Below are 16,026 nucleotides of genomic sequence, written 5' to 3' on the forward strand. Positions count from 1 at the left end.
AAAATGAACAACAACAACATAATTTTAAAAATTATCAACATTTCAAGTAAAAATGTAACGTAAGCCACTTACAGTGTTGAAATTTAAATATTACTATCGGGTAATTTCAAAGCGAGTGAAGGGCTGAGTTGAGTTGATGCATTATGTTACATTTTCCTATGTTGGGTAATTGTGCAACGTGTAGTCTCAGAAACTCTCCTGTATGGGGAGAAAACTTAGTTATGGCGACACCTATTCAGTTTAGTTATCTAATAAATGGCATGATAGCTATTATTTACTCATTAATCAAATAATTAATGGTTTATTATTTATTGAACTCGACTGGATTACTCTTACATATCTGTTTTCCAGTCTAGACAGCGAGGTAGATAAAATGTTAACGTTACTATAACGCAAATGCCTCCCATGTCCCTTTGCGGCACATAGGCGGTTTCTTATCAGCGCCTTGCGTAGCCACTCTTCGCTTTAGGATCTTTGGTCTACCTAGTATCGTCAAATATCGCGTTAGCCGTCTCCCTATCTCTACGCAATGTGCCGTGCTGCTTCTAGCGGCGCTGGTGACAGTGCTGAAAGCTGTTGGGGTGAGTTTTTAATATTTTATCCCTTTTAGCAGAAGAATTTAAGCGTGTACTGGTAATATATCAATGATAGTTTTCTTTTTGGTCAGTGAGTACTTAGAGGTGAATTGGTGAGTCAGCGCTTAGTCGTACGCACAGTTCGGGCCTGGGTGGAGGCTGCCTTGTTACAGCTCCACATAAATCACGCGAGGGCCGAGGAGTACAACGGCATGCTAGCTAACGGTAGTCGCTACTAGCTACTTAGCATTGCCAATGGCCTAGTTATGCTGTCGAAGGTATAAATAAACAGGCGCGTGATGTTTTTTCTAAGACGTATTAGAGTCTGGCGAAGAAACAGCACGTGTGTAGAATGAATGTGGTTTACTTTAGAGACAAAGATGGCATTTAAATAGAATTAAGCACGAGGCTTATATCTAGCTTCTTTGTTGTTCCGTCCTCGTGCCGTTAACGCCGATAATGTTATTATTGCGTTATCGACGTAAAGAAATGAATAAACTGAGTGTCTATATTTAACGTTGTTCTTGACTGGCAAGAAATTAAAATGTAAATAATTATAAGTACTTTTTAAAGAACTGTCCTGGTGTCGGCAGTCACTTTTGGCATTGTCTGTTCTTAACTCTATTGTCCGTTTAGCTTAAATAGCCCGTGTTGCAGGTTGGCGTGTGATACGATCCAGTTCTAAAAAACGTCTCCATTAAAATATGATTTCCAGTTAAAAAAATTCTTTATAATCAGTCCCAGCTAAATTAATACATAGAAATTCTATATATTTTGACTAATGGCCGAAACCACATTAAACATTAATGTGAAAGAGAAGTCGAAATGTTATCTCTATGTACAGTGTACAACGTTGAACCGTTGCTTAATTACCAGCAAACTTTATGTTCAAGGACTCCAAGCCGCACAGGAGTTAAGTCATCAGGTAATTACAAAAGAACTGAATGCGTTTTAGTTAAAGAAATTCTTCATCATTAACTTAAGTGTTGCTAAAGACAGTGGAGTAGTAGCCGTTTACGACGATTAGCATCGGCGAATGTCAATCTGTCAGGTTCTGTTTGTCCACACAAGGTCAGTAAGACATCCTTAAATGTGATTGTGCGGGTTACTTTGCTTAATGAGCAAAACAGAACTAAAGGAACGAAGTTTTAACTAACTATATTTTAGTTTATTGTGTGTTTTGAAATCGACTGGTTAGACGTAACGTACCGAAACGTGTTGGATCAGGCCATGTTGGCAGTTCCAGCTGAGGATAGCGGATTGCTGAGAAGTCACATGGTGGTTCCTGTCGGGGCGGTTGTTTTGTTTGCCCAGAGAAAAGACTGTCGTTTAATAAATGTCCAATCATAAGAGGTATCTTTCCCACTCGTGTTATTAAATAACAAACAGACAAAACTGTAGTTTGGTCCCAATTTAAATAATAAATAAATAAACAAAACAAAAAAAACCATGGTTAAAACGGCCGATCGCTGCTAGTTGTGTCGTGAGTTGATTTTTTTTTTTCTTGTTTCCTGCGAAATAAAAAGCAGAAAAAAATCGTAGATGCCACAGAAGCTCCTGGCTCATAACCTTTAATACACTTATGCAGTCAACCTTGTAGCAATCACATTTGAGCCTTTTAACAACGTCATATTCTAACCTAGTGGGATGTAAGAAGGGAGACATTGCAACATAGTCACAGCAGAATAGATATCATGTGTCCTTGGTTGTCTCAGCTATCTTGTTTTCAGAGCAGGGTATTTAGGTCAACAACATCCAGCTCTGGTGTGCTGTATGTTACTTGGAGTTTCTGGAAAAATGTTTTTTTTTTTTTGTTTTGTTTGTTTTTTGGGGGGGGTGGTCATACACATGTTACAATGCTTTGTTTGATTGCCAGATTAGCCCTTCTGAAAATGTTTACAGTGGTGTGCATGCAGAACAACTGGGGGGCTGAATGATGAAACAGAGGGCCTTGGTCTGAAATGTTGCCATAAATAACATAGCCTGAACTGACGGTATGCACAAGGACTTGTTGATCCAAAGTACTTGTCAGCTGCCTAGCATTGTATCTAGAGGCATTTGAGGAAAGCTTATTTTTGTACTTGAGTGCAGCTAAAGAATCAAATGTTCCCAAAAGACCTCAGGCTGCTGGTGCTTGGGGTTTTTACTTGTTTTCATGTGACAGAATAGTCGTATTAGCTGACAGTGTAATTACATTTTTCTCTCTCACTACAGACTCATGGAGCCCTTGGGCCATTTTGTATTTAACCTAAATTTAGATCAGTGGAGTTGGTGATAAGTTTTCATCTAACCAGATCTTCTTTTTTTCTTCATCCCCCTTCAAACAGTATGAAGTGAAACAGACCTGAATTTTTGTACCATCCGCAACTGCTTCAAGTTCAGATCAAATCAAAGAAACTGAAGACAAACCTCCCAAAACAAAGACAACACTGAAGAAGCGTGGGTGAAAAAGGATCACTTCAAGGATTTAAACGCAAGAAGTAACCAAATCCTGAAACGACCAAAGAATACGCACATCATCCCAACTGCGAAGTGGAAGAGAAGCAAACTTGCGCCCAAGCATATTCTGAGAAGACCAGAGTTGATCTGAAACCAGAAGTTTGTGCCTACTCAACAGCTTTGACAAAGCACACGTCCCAACGCTGCTCCTAGCCCTCCTCATCCTCACTACACCGCCGACTCACCACCGGGGTGTGGAGTGGGCTGCTATCTGCTAGTTGTTGTTGTTGTTGGTTTTTTTGTTTTGTTTTTTCCTTTTCCCCACTCCCATAGCTCCCTTCCCCAACTTAACCCTTTTTTTTTTCTCCTTTTTCCTGAGCAGTGTTTTTTGCACCTGCCTTTGCCTTTTTGTTTTATTTTTGCTCTAAATTTCCACCCCCCTTTTTTATTTTTTACTTTATGCAACATCTAGAACTTGTGCCAGAAACTGTAACAAGTGTGCGTGTTCAACTGTGTGCGTGAAGAGGTCCACAAAAACTGCTAGTTCATCAAAATCCTGAGAGATACAAGACACAAGGCGACCAATAAAGGTAGGTCTCAAGTCAGTTAAAGCCCTTCATAGCGTGTTTTTGATGGCTGTAAATGTACTTCTGGTTATGTCACACGTTTTGCTCATCATTACCTCTCTGTATTATTAGGTTTATTAGTGGCCTCTTTTGGATTTTAATATTCTTATAAAACTGGTATCTGATTCAGAATCTGCATTTGTTAGATGCACTACATGATTCACACATGCTTTAAAAACAGATTGTATAACACTTACCATTGCACTGTTTTGGGGCAGTATACCGAGGATGTTGTTTATTCATATTTCTTTTTTTCCCCTCAGTCACTAAAAACCAATGCGTTTTCATCTTTGTCAAAGTTATGCAAACTAAATTATTTATTTGTTTTGGACCTCATTTAAATTTCTCTTTGTAGGACAATATTTTAAGCTGTTGTTTGCAGCAGCCAATTCCAAGCTACCGCAGTGCTTGGTTAGACTTGAATCTTGCGTACTTATTGGTTTCTCCATGTGACATCACATCCTTTTGTGGAGTGAGTGCAGGAAGTGATACTTGATGTAAAATAGTGATTTGATCTTAGTGACCTCTACATTGTCCTTTTGTTAAAGATAACTTTTCTGAAAATGTGAAAGAAGCCAGCACCACTGAGCCACGACCACCTCCAAATACTTGAAGTAGTCATTCAGTTTTGTTGGAAAATGATTTACTTGCCTTCCGTTACCTGATCCACACTCTTCCTATTTTGTCGTTCTCAGGCCATACCCCCCCCCCCCTCCTTTTTTGCCTTCTTTCCCCCCCTTTTGTATCCTCTCTGGGGATTAAAGCCTGCAGCTATTTTCCTTTTTGTTTGTGACACTTGGCACACTGGCTGACTTGCCTTACCTATTATGTTTGTTCCTCTCTTCACCCTTGCAGACATCCAGCGGTGTATCATTGGGTGGTTGATTAAGAATAGTATTTAACACTCAAGCAAAAAAATCCAACAAAAAACAAAACCTATATCAAAGTTCAGCAAGTGCTCAAGCAAGTTTTGTTCAAGTTTATGGGAAAATATGGGCAGCCCCTGGAAAGGCTTTGTTGAGTTTACCTTGCCTGCGTCGCCACCCACCGCGTTTGTTAGCGCTGACCTGAGCAGCACCTCCCCTGTCGGACTCAGCCTGTCGCCATATGGCCGATCCGTAAGTTTCACCTTCCCACCTTTCTACGTGCCCCACCCCATCGAGCACCCATCCACCCACCTTGCCCCACATCTTTGCTGTGAATGGCATAACTTCTTTCATCTTTTCAGGCTCCCAAGACTAGCCTCTACTCAGTTATTTTCTTGTAGGGTGAGGGTGTTCTGCCAACTAGATGTCTGAAATTTGATGTAAATGAGCACTTTTTTTAAATTTTTGTTTTAAATCGTTTTTATTATTTTTATTTAATTTTTTTTTACATTGTACCCTCCCCGATTAATATTCAGACTGGTAAAAGGGAGGGCAGTGACTCAAGATGGACAATATTAACACTTCGACGTAACTACACACAAAATCCAGGACCACAGATGCATATGAAAGGTGGATACTTGTTGGTTCTCAGGAAAACTGAAAATTGATCTTAAGTAGATGGTATTTACAGTACTCATCCATCAGCACTGGACCAAAGCCCTTAATTCTCTTTGGGGATTCATGTACATTTGCGTTGTGTCATAAGGAGTCGTGATAGTTGCAGGACAGGGGCTAGCAAGAGGCTGCTCTGGGATCCCCTCCCTCTTCCCCCATTACTCATAATCCATCACCAACTTCCTGTCCACTGTAGATGCATCGCTCTTTGACCTGTCATTTGCATTTTCTGATTCTCCATCTTTACTTTGTTTTTGTTTTTAATTGCAGCACTGTATTTAAATCATTCCCATGACCGTCTGTGCCAATAATGTATTTTAGATATCTTTTTAGTGTTGCTTCCTCTGTAGATCCGTTCCTGTTTGAGTGCGATCTAGTACTACCAGGGACTTGGTAGTGCTCCAAATATCGCTCCCTTCAACATGAAATTTTCAGGGTTGAGTGATCTGATGGTTTTACTGCCTGCTATTGTTCCTGGTTTAAGTATTGGTGGTGGTTGTGATGACTATTATCTAGTCCATTGCTTTTTGTAGAACCCGTCAGAATGTGTTGGGCCTAAAGGACTCTATAATACCTCAAAAGTTGAATTATAAGTTCAGCAGGTTTTGTCTGAGATGATGGGAAACTGTAGGCAGAGTAAAAGCCAAACGTTCATTTCTCTGCAGCATATCCCAGTCCTGTCCCCAGTGTCAGAAATGGAAAGAGGCTCCTCTGAACCTCCAGTGGCTCGCAACACTGGCTCTACCCCATCTGCTTCTACTGGTCCCGTACCTATCCCCCGTTCCTCCTCCGTCTCTTGCCATCCCCACCCAGGCAGTAAAAAACACAAGCGGACACCCTTGTATCAGAGATCAGTAAGGAGGCATATCTGATGGTGCCCACACTGACCTAACCACTCTGAGCTGCTGGTGTGTTGTGACTTTTGCTAACAGCATGGATGAAAACAAATGCCCCAAAGATTAACTAGGGTGCTATGAAAGAGTTTTGACAAGTTTCTGGTGATATTGCCATGTAATCAGTAGTTGGTTAATGGATGGAAACACATTGAATGTTTGTCTAACCAGAACTGTGTGAAATTCTGCCACACTGCTGTAAATGGAGTGAGTCAAGTTCAGCTTCAGGTGCATGAGTGAAAAGGAAACCCTACTGTGTTATGTTCGTGGTCTAAGTTTGAAATCAGTGCGTCTTAGCCCCCAAAGATTCTCGTGTGGCTTTACTTGCTCACCCTGCCCCCTCCACACTTTCCCTGAAAGTGCTATACTTGCATGTTTGATTTTTCATTTCCTTTTTATTTATTTTGTTTTAGGTTGGCATCCAACACAGCTGCTGCATCCTAATTGTTAAACTACATGTTTATGTACTACTGGTAGCTTTCTTTTTAACACTTGCTTCTCTTCTTCTCTAGATGAGTTTTGACCCAGGCATGCTCCACAACAATGGGCACACCGCATATGCCAATGGCTCAGGGCCTGGCATTAGAGAGACTGGTGTGGTGGAGAAGCTCTTGACGTCCTATGGGTTTATCCAGTGCTCTGAACGTCAGGCTCGTCTCTTCTTCCACTGCTCCCAGTACAATGGCAACCTGCAGGAGCTTAAAATAGGAGGTGAGGGCGACTTACTGAAAAGAAACCTACTTGATTTCCTGCTGACTTTATTGAAACTTAGGTTTTGTCATTTGAAGTTTGCTCATTTTCTTTTCTATTTGTTGTCCCTTTCTCTGTAGATGATGTAGAGTTTGAAGTTTCCTCTGACAGGCGCACTGGCAAGCCCATAGCAGTGAAGCTGCTTAAGATAAAGCCAGAAGTGCTGCCAGAGGAGCGCATTTCGGGCCAGGTGGGGCCAGACCTGCACGCCTATCCCTTTACTGTGCTGCATGGTTATATTCATCCAGTTAAGGAATACCATTTTATTTTTGGTTATGTCCTTGTCTGTCAGCTTAGCCTTTTTATTTTATTTTTTGGGGCAAGCAGTGTCATTCTTATAACTGTCAAGCTTGTCTCTCATCCTGATTTACAGTTTAAATGTAAACTAAAAACTGGCATGAGTGTCTGCTTGAGATGATGAATGTCTGAACAAATGTGTACGAATGAGATAATTTCTCACTTGACAACTCGATTCTGTATTTTATACAACAGCCAGTTTCCCAAATACTTGGTATCATTGGTGATAAACATAACTACATGATGCCACTAACCTTGTTATTTGATGTAAACAAATTACTCAAATCTTCATTTAGAGCATTCATGCACCTGCATTTGTACAATTTGAGGTTCAGGCATTTTATTCATCTCATTTCCATAATTTTTTTTTATTTGGCTTTGTAGCTGTCTATTCAGCCCAATGAAACAGTGGTTTAATGGCTTCTACCTGTAATTTTCCCCCCTTACTGCAGGTTGTGTCATCAATCCCGTTACATTTGGATGGAAAGTCTGCTCCTGGACAGGTGCCCACTGGCAGTGTCTGCTATGAAAGAAATGGGGTAAGATAGGTGGCATGAATTACACTTTGAGTCAGCAAGCTGCAGGATGTTAATGTAATGGAGTGGGTTTCTTCTTTGAATTCATCTCCTGTCCTCTGTAGTAAACTTTGTACAGAGGCAATTGGTTAACTTCATGCATCTTTTGTTTGATCAAATAAGCATTTAGCAAACTCAATCTAACATGATTACTAATGAAAAAGGGCAGAAGCCAGTGTTTGTAGGTGTTGCTTTTAGTCAAATTAGGTGGCACTGAGTCAATGTAAAGCCTTCAGCCTCCACAGCACATGGCAGTCTTTTCTTCACTCAGTTTCATTGTTGGTAGTTTTGAATATTACATAGTTCGAGTTATTAGGTGTTGTTTTGTTTTGTTTTTTTAAATCGGTGGTGTCTTTTCACAGGAAGTATTTTACCTTACATATACTCCTGATGACGTGGAGGGAAATATCCATTTGGACACGGGGGACAAAGTCAGCTTCTATATGGAGACCAATAAGCAGTAAGTGTGCAGCACTTGTAGCATAAATGCCATAAGCAGCTGTCACTGGGTGTTTAATGTTCATTCCTTTGTGGTTTTTCAGTACTGGTGCAGTCAGCGCTCGTAATATTCAGCTTGTGAAGAAAAAACAGATGAGGTGCCAGGGTGTAGTGTGTGCTACAAAGGTAAGATCCAATCAAAACACTTTTTCTCTCTAGTGGAATATCTTTGAAATTTGACAAAACAAATTGCCTAGAACACTTGAGGAGTATTGGGTGAACTTTACGGTTTGTAAAGTTCTATGGGCTCAAAATGTGGTCATAAATATTTTGTATGTGTAAAAAAGATTTGTGTGTGCGTAAAAAAGATTTGTGTGTGCGTAAAAAAGATTTGTGTGTGCGTAAAAAAGATTTGTGTGTGCGTAAAAAAGATTTGTGTGTGCGTAAAAAAGATTTGTGTGTGCGTAAAAAAGATTTGTGTGTGGACTTAGAAAAAAAACCCCTGCAAGTTACAACTACGGATTTTTGACCCTATTTTTCTTCCCTTCATCTGATTGGTCAATGTCATGTCAATCACAAATGTAACAATCCAATCAGAGAACAGATGGGTTTGGCTGTCGAGGGGCGCTTTTTTTGAACTGCAGGTCTTTGAAGGGAATAAATGCCCTTTTACATGCCAACCCAGCGTTTTCCTTCATCACCACGAAGGACAACAGTCTGTGGTCGTCCGAGTTTGGTGATTTTTTTTATGTCACAGGTCTACGTGTTTAATACATGGACTTCCACAGCCTTTTCAACAGCGCTGCGGACCGCGGGGTGGGGGCGGGCAGTGTTTTGGAAATGACAGTCTTCATTACAAAGCTTTCTTCGTTATGAATTAGCATACATGTTTTTATTGAACATTTGAAGAACCAGCAAAAAAAAACTCTTGTAGAGGACATAAAGTCAGAGATAGAAAAGACAAGGAGCAGGTGCATCTAGCCTGTTCTAACGTTTGAGTCTAAGGTTTTTTGTTTTTTTTAGCACCTGGCGGCTTTTTAACTTCTCATCCGTAAATAATCTGCTCTTTCACGTGATTCAGTTTATTTTGAAAAGTCTCAACAGGATCTTGAGCTTTATTGTGAAAGGTTTATGTGGAACATAAACAAGCGGACACGCGATGCTGTTACCGTCGTTGTTGCTAACCACAACGCATAAAAACAGGCTCTTGTCCGTCCGTAGTGTGGTTTTATAAAATATAAGGGAAAGAGAACTTTAAGAAATTAATATAGCCACTACAGTGACCATCAAAACGATGAGAAAAATATTGCCATAAACAATTTATTTTGCGACACCACGAAACAAACGATAGCGTAAAATGAAACGATAGAGGTTTTTATATCGTCATCCGATATATATGGTTATATTGAACAGCTGTGTGTGTGTGTGTGTGAGAGAGACAATGCTGTCTAGTCACATACATGATTTGTCATGTTGTAGAATATAACAGTGGTTACAAAAACAACTTAATTTTACCCTTGGCAGGCTTTTTTCCCTCTTCATTCGTTCCCAAGCTTTATTAGAATTGCTGAACTATTGAAACAGGACCAACCTGTTATGCTGAGCCTTGTTTTCAATTTCAGGAGGCCTTTGGATTCATTGAAAGAGCAGATGTGGTGAAGGAAATCTTCTTTCACTACAGCGAATTCAAAGGTGATCTAGAGGCTCTTCAGGCTGGAGATGATGTGGAGTTCACCATCAAAGATAGAAATGTGAGTGCTACCTTTTAGGAATTTCAGTAGAACGTTTTGAAAATGTATCACTCAGCTTTAGCTCTACTTTTGACTGTCTTTGTGTAACTCTTAAAGGACTTTGATTAATTTGTAACCTTCAATAGGGTAAAGAAGTAGCAACAGACGTGAGGCTCCTCCCTCAAGGAACAGTCATCTTTGAGGATATCAGCATTGAGCAGTTTGAAGGCACCGTTGTAAAGGTCATTCCCAAAGTCCCCACCAAGAACCAGGCAAGGAGATTCTGATAAACTTTATTTAGTAGAAGACAGTTTGTTGTTGTTAAAGGGAGCATGGACTACAACCCAAGAATTTAAAACAATTTTAACAGATATGTAAACTTTGTTTCCACAGAATGACCCTCTGCCCGGTCGTGTCAGTGTAAGGATGGGTTTCAATGACAAGGAACTGCCGTTTGGCGAGAAGGACACAAAGACCAAGGTGACTCTTTTGGAAGGAGACCACATACAATTCAACATCTCTACTGATCGCCGAGACAAGCTTGAGCGGGCTACCAACATCGAAATCTTGCCAGACACTTTCAAGTTCACCAAGGAGAATCGTGAAATGGTAGCTTGCAGAACAGCAGCTATAAATGGTTTTAATTTTATATTATAGTACATTCATCACAGATGTTGATTATGGTGCATCATCATGTATTCTTTTAGGGGGTTATTGCAGCTATACGCGATGGCTTTGGATTCATTAAGTGTGTGGATCGGGATGCCAGGATGTTCTTTCACTTCAGTGAAGTCCTAGAGGAGGGCCAGCTTCATATCTCAGATGAAGTGGAGTTCACTGTTGTGCCTGTAGGTCCTGTTTATAAGCTTTTCAAAAAAGTATGTATTTTCTATTACCTAAGCAGGCACATTCAAGTTACTTTAAAGTAAAAATACTAATATAAATGTCATCCCTGCCAGGATATGCTGTCAGCTCAGAGAAACCATGCAGTGCGCATTAAGAAGCTTCCAAAAGGCACAGTGTCTTTCCATATCCAGTCTGAGCAACGTTTTGTGGGTGTAGTGGAAAAGGAAGTCGTTGGAAACACCGCCAAGAACATCAGTCCCACCAAGGGCAAGGAGAAGGTAACACCGCTTATAACTTAAATCATCCCCATTTATGACACAGCCCATTTCCCCTCATCTATCCGTATTTTCACACTGTTTTAGTTCTAATGTTCCTCTTTGCTTTCCTCCTTCAATGACTTCCTGTTCATGCTCCTTGTTGGTTAGAAAAAAGATAAGGTAGGACTGAGACCTTCTGCATGAAGCTACATGAAAGTGCATCACAATTAAAGACACTCCAGTTGTACAAACTATCGGTGTCGCAATTTGTTTTACTAACGCATAATCTAAAGAAGCTTTTCATCACGTAAAGTCTAGAAATCCAAATGATCAAGTGAAGTGTTGTGGTGCCGAGACTTGCTGTCTGATAAATCTTTCTCTTGCTTTTAAAGGGTAAAGTTGTAGAAAAGGTTAGTCTTTGTTAACCTCTAACCCTCTGGTGTCCTTCACCTGATTAATTTACAGTGTGAGGTTTGATCATCATTTAACCCATGGAATCTGGAATTGAAGCTTCACTTTGTTGTAGGGCTGCACAAAAGTAATCAGAATGCTAGTGGGGTTTTTTTTGTGTGTGTGTGTGGGGGGGGGGGGGGGGGGGTTCTCCTCCTCTTAGTGGTTGTCAGCCTGTTGTATTTAAAATGTGTGTGGTGTTCACGAACACAGTATCCTATTAAAACAGCGAGTTTTTGGTTCTTCCTAATAATTGTAAACTGCGCCCAGATTTTTGATTTTGTTTTAACAGTTCAATTAAGCGCTAATGGTTTTGCATTCAAAACGATATACAGTAACTGAAATGGCAAACGATGGATTAAGAGCCATTTTCAGTCAAGTAACAGTGTTTAGTTTTTTATTATAAACTAGAGCAGTGAATAATTATGCAGCCCTAAATTGTAGGGTAAAGCTCAACACTGCTTGTAGTAGATTAGGTGTGTACTAACTAGGCTGCTACAGCATGATGCATTGCACACATTTATCTTTAATGCTTATGTAGGCTGTGTGCACAGAATTTTCTAATACACTAGTCATAAATGACTTGTTCTCTTTTAAATTGGTGACATTGCCAGCTTATGCTCATTTTGTTCAACTGTAGCATTGCGGAGACATTTGGCCAGCACTGCTAGTCTTAATTCAGCGGTCCCCGGGCCTCGGACCGGTACTGGTCCATGAGTTGTTTGGTACCGGGCTGCGAGAGTTGAGGCTCAGGTGTGAAATGTATGGTTTTCAGGGTTTTTATCAGTTTTCAGTGTTATTTTTGTTATCGTTAACTCAGTTTTCCTGGGTCTTTTCACGTGTGTTATGAATAAATCTTTTTATCGGTACCAGTACTAGTTTTATTTTGTTGTATTTATCGGCGACACCTTAAGGCCGGTCCGTGAAAATATTGTCGGGCATAAACCGGTCCGTGGCGCAACAAAGGTTGGGGACCGTTGTCTTAATTGGAAAGATGATCCAAGTTTGATGTGTTGCTTTTATTGTAGGAGTCTGAGGAGGGAGTGATTGCATATGAAGACTGTGGAGTGAAGCTCACTGTGCCATACCATGCCAAGGACCTAGAGGGAGGAAGTCACCCACAGGTTGGGGACAAGGTAGTAACACTTTATTTTGCTTGAGCGCAAATATGGTTTCCACTATGCATTTAGCCTAATTAGTCCAGCAAACAGTTGATGCTACAATTCATCTTTTGAAGGTTTGAAGTTTAGTTGTTGAAAGCTTGAAGCTTTTTTTTTTTTTTTTTTTTTCCTTTTTTTTTTTTTTTTTTTTTCCCATGCAACTTGTGCGTTTGTCCTCTAGGTGGAGTTCTCAATCAATGAAGTGAAGCGAACTGGCCAACAGAGTGCCGTCTCCATCCGGGTCCTCAACCGTAATGCCTCTGGTGCCAAGAGACTGCATGGATTTGTTGCTGCACTGAAAGATAACTTTGGTTTCATTGAGACAGCAAATCATGACCAGGAAGTGTTCTTTCACTACAGGTAATGATTTAAGTTTGAACACACCTCTGGGTTAGGGTATTCATTTATTAATGCCATGCAGATAACTCGCTTTAGTATCAAATTCTCAGACTTGTGCTTTTGTTTTTAGTGAAATGTGCGGAGACTTGGATAACTTGGATCTGGGAGACACAGTGGAATACAATCTCTCAAAGGGAAAAGGAAACAAAGTCAGTGCTGAAAAGGTCACCAAGGTTGCTGCAGGTATCAGTGATTCACTTCCAGTTGTTTTTGGTACATTTGTAATGTTTGACATTTTGTAGGTAGGAATGATTGCAAATAAAATCCACTGCTTTCCCGTCATAGTGAATGGAATTGGTGAAGATGTTGGTGGGACAGTGATGACAGGGAAAGTTATCCGTCCTATACGCAGTGTTGACCCCTCCCAGACTGAATACCAAGGACTTGTTGAGTTCTCAGAGGAAGGTTGGTATCCCATTATGACTACACATGTAAAACAGTTTATTTGTAGAAAGTAAAATTGATTCCTCCCCCTTTAATTTTCAGGCGGATCAAAAGTGCAGAATTATCCATTTGGAATCATGAGTATGGCAAACAAGTCTGATTGTTTGCAAAAAGGAGAACAGGTGAAGTTCCAGGTTTGCACAATAACCCAGACTGGCCAGAAGATGGCCTGTAATGTGGTTCCGCAGCGTAGAGCCATGGTGGAGTGTGTTAAAGACCAGGTAGTGTTCAGTTTTTGTTTTTTCCTCTCCTCAATTGCATAATTTAAAAAAAAAAACAACAACAAAAAACACACTGGGTAGTAGGTGGACGTCATACTTTAAAACTCAAAATTGTGATTAATTCCCGCCCCCCTCCAGTTTGGCTTTATCACATACGAAGTTGGTGATAGCAAGAAGTTATTCTTCCATGTAAAAGAAGTGCAAGATGGTCTGGAGCTTCAGACTGGGGATGAAGTGGAGTTCTCAGTTGTCCTCAATCAACGCACAGGAAAATGTAGTGCCTGCAATGTACGCAGAGTCAGGTAAGAACTTGATCTTTAAATTTAGAACTGGACTGTGGCTGGTATGTTTAAACCAGTGGGCCTTCACATTGTTTGTTCATTGTGTTCCTCTTGCAGTGAGGGGCCTAAACCAGTGGCGACTCCACGTCCTGACCGCCTGGTGAACAGACTGAAGAGTATCACGCTTGATGATGCCAGTGCTCCTCGCCTGGTCATTGTAAGGCAGCCTCGTGGTCCTGACAATTCAAAGGTATGATGAGATTATCAGATGGTGCCACATTTGAATTGTGCTAACCTGTAAGTTTGTATAGTCTTTTTAGAAATGACTTTGGCTAAAATGAATTTGGAGCCATCCATGTTACTGATCAGAATGAAGTAGAATGAAATCATTTGCTACAGTGACTAAAAAAGACACTTGGCGAGCATTTCAGGGGTTAGTTTCCTTCCTAAAAAATTTTTACAACTTTTTTTTTTATCTTTTTTTTTTCCCCCTTTCCTTTTGTTTTAATCTTAATTAAACTTATTCTGTCTTTACAGGGCTTCAATGTGGAGCGGAAGACTCGCCAGCCTGGTGTCATTGACTGAGCAATACAGGGCCTACCCCCATTTGGTGTTGGAGGGACGCTGTCGCCGAGAGCAGCAGCAGGGGATAAGGGAATTTAATTTGACACATGCTTGTACACAAACTCATCCGCAAAACATACGCACACATACAGTAATTGGCATGTGTAATCTTTGTCCCCAGTCTGCAGTGGAACTTTTCTTATTCCACAGTTCCCTGCCTCCCATGTATGATGTACTTGATACAGAGTTCCACGCTGCAGTGTACATGGGGACCTCTGAGTGTGTGCGTATGATGTATCCTAGAATTGATTAGTGTGTAATGGAGGTATTTGTTTCTAAGGGGCTTGTTCCCTCCAAGTCAGAGTGGTGACGGTGTGGCTGTCTACGTCCTGATTTTGTTCTTTGTCTGGAATTCTGCACCTGTAATCTGTCCGCTAGTTTGACTGGGCGAGTGACTGTTAGCATGTGTTTGAACCTCAGCTCCATATTCGTTCTTACTTTTTGCTCCCTTACCGACGGAAACGTAATAACTTCGCTATCAGGTTTCCACTCCTGTATGCTTTCCTACAAAACGCATAAAGCAAAGCTCCCTCCATAAGGAGGATCATATTTCTCATATGTGCAAGCTTAAACCGAGGATTCTTCTCTGCTCGTTTTTTTTGAGCAGTTTTTAATGCTTTATTGAAGTGGAAGCATGGCGCGTGTGTGATATATGTGAATGTCAAAGTAGTTAATCTAATGGGATTTAATTCCACCAGTCTGGAGTTTTGATGCCTTTTTGGTATTCACATGCTCCACTTCAGCATTCTTTTTCTTCCTCTTTTCCCTCTCCCCTCCCAGGTGCAGAATTCCTTGTGGCATCTTATATCTGCAGTTCTTTTATACTTTTTGTTTTTTTGTTTCTTGCACATAATTTTCATGGGGGTTTTTTTTGTTTTGTTTTGTTTTTTTTCTCCATCGAAACTTAATCTGCTAATATTAAGAATAAGGTGCCTAAAAACTGAAAGCAAAATGAAATAAACATAAAAATAAAAAAATAAAAATTTAGATGTGTCCTCTGATCCCAGCCAACCGCCAAAATATTCAGAACAATCTTAGGGTGGCTTTCTCTTAAAGTAGGAAAAATACTGATATGCATCCCAAACCTGTGGGTTGACGTATACTATACGTAATGTGTGCTGCTTTTTTCTTTTTCTTTTTTTTTTTTTTAAAGTGGAATTTGGAAACTTCAAATATAACACAACCAATGTAACTTAAAGGAAAAGGGGTGAAGTATTAGAAATTCAGTTTTTAAGAAAAACTACATTAGAAATCAGGAGATCAGCTTGTGCACTCTGGAGATGAGCTGTTGTGCCTCTGCACGTTAAGTTACAGTCAAAATTAATTTCTCTGGAGATCACCGGGTTTCAGTTGAACCACGTACAGAGGTTCTCATGTACTTTTGTTAATGTTCTTGAATGAGACAATTGAATTAAAATTTTATGAAATTCACGAGCTGTTCTGTTTTCTTTTCAGAGGAAGCCTGTAGGTGTTCTTTGAG

The 16,026-nt window shown here is 40.3% G+C and overlaps 1 protein-coding gene across 7 annotated transcripts; it reads left to right on the forward strand.

The window, feature by feature from the left end:
* Positions 1 to 430: 430 nt before the first annotated feature.
* csde1 (cold shock domain containing E1, RNA-binding) lies at positions 431 to 15,977 on the forward strand. 7 transcript variants are annotated; one of them, XM_080898211.1, is made up of 21 exons: positions 431 to 581; positions 2,903 to 3,604; positions 4,496 to 4,758; positions 6,587 to 6,785; positions 6,905 to 7,071; positions 7,574 to 7,660; positions 8,059 to 8,156; positions 8,239 to 8,320; positions 9,757 to 9,885; positions 10,011 to 10,136; positions 10,258 to 10,473; positions 10,572 to 10,742; positions 10,824 to 10,988; positions 12,446 to 12,553; positions 12,759 to 12,937; positions 13,047 to 13,159; positions 13,262 to 13,381; positions 13,463 to 13,641; positions 13,780 to 13,943; positions 14,040 to 14,172; positions 14,460 to 15,977. In XM_080898211.1, the coding sequence occupies exons 3-21, from the start codon at positions 4,633 to 4,635 to the stop codon at positions 14,505 to 14,507; spliced, it is 2,610 nt and encodes an 869-aa protein (XP_080754337.1). In that variant the 5' UTR covers positions 431 to 581; positions 2,903 to 3,604; positions 4,496 to 4,632; the 3' UTR covers positions 14,508 to 15,977. The 7 variants fall into 7 exon arrangements, with proteins under 7 accessions (XP_080754337.1, XP_080754339.1, XP_080754335.1 ...); XM_080898213.1 differs by having other exon boundaries at positions 10,572 to 10,712; XM_080898209.1 differs by lacking the exon at positions 4,496 to 4,758 and adding an exon at positions 5,847 to 6,035.
* Positions 15,978 to 16,026: the final 49 nt, after the last annotated feature.

Source organism: Rhamphochromis sp. 'chilingali' (assembly GCF_963969265.1).
Source record: "Rhamphochromis sp. 'chilingali' genome assembly, chromosome: 12".
Lineage (NCBI taxonomy): Eukaryota > Metazoa > Chordata > Actinopteri > Cichliformes > Cichlidae > Rhamphochromis > Rhamphochromis sp. 'chilingali'.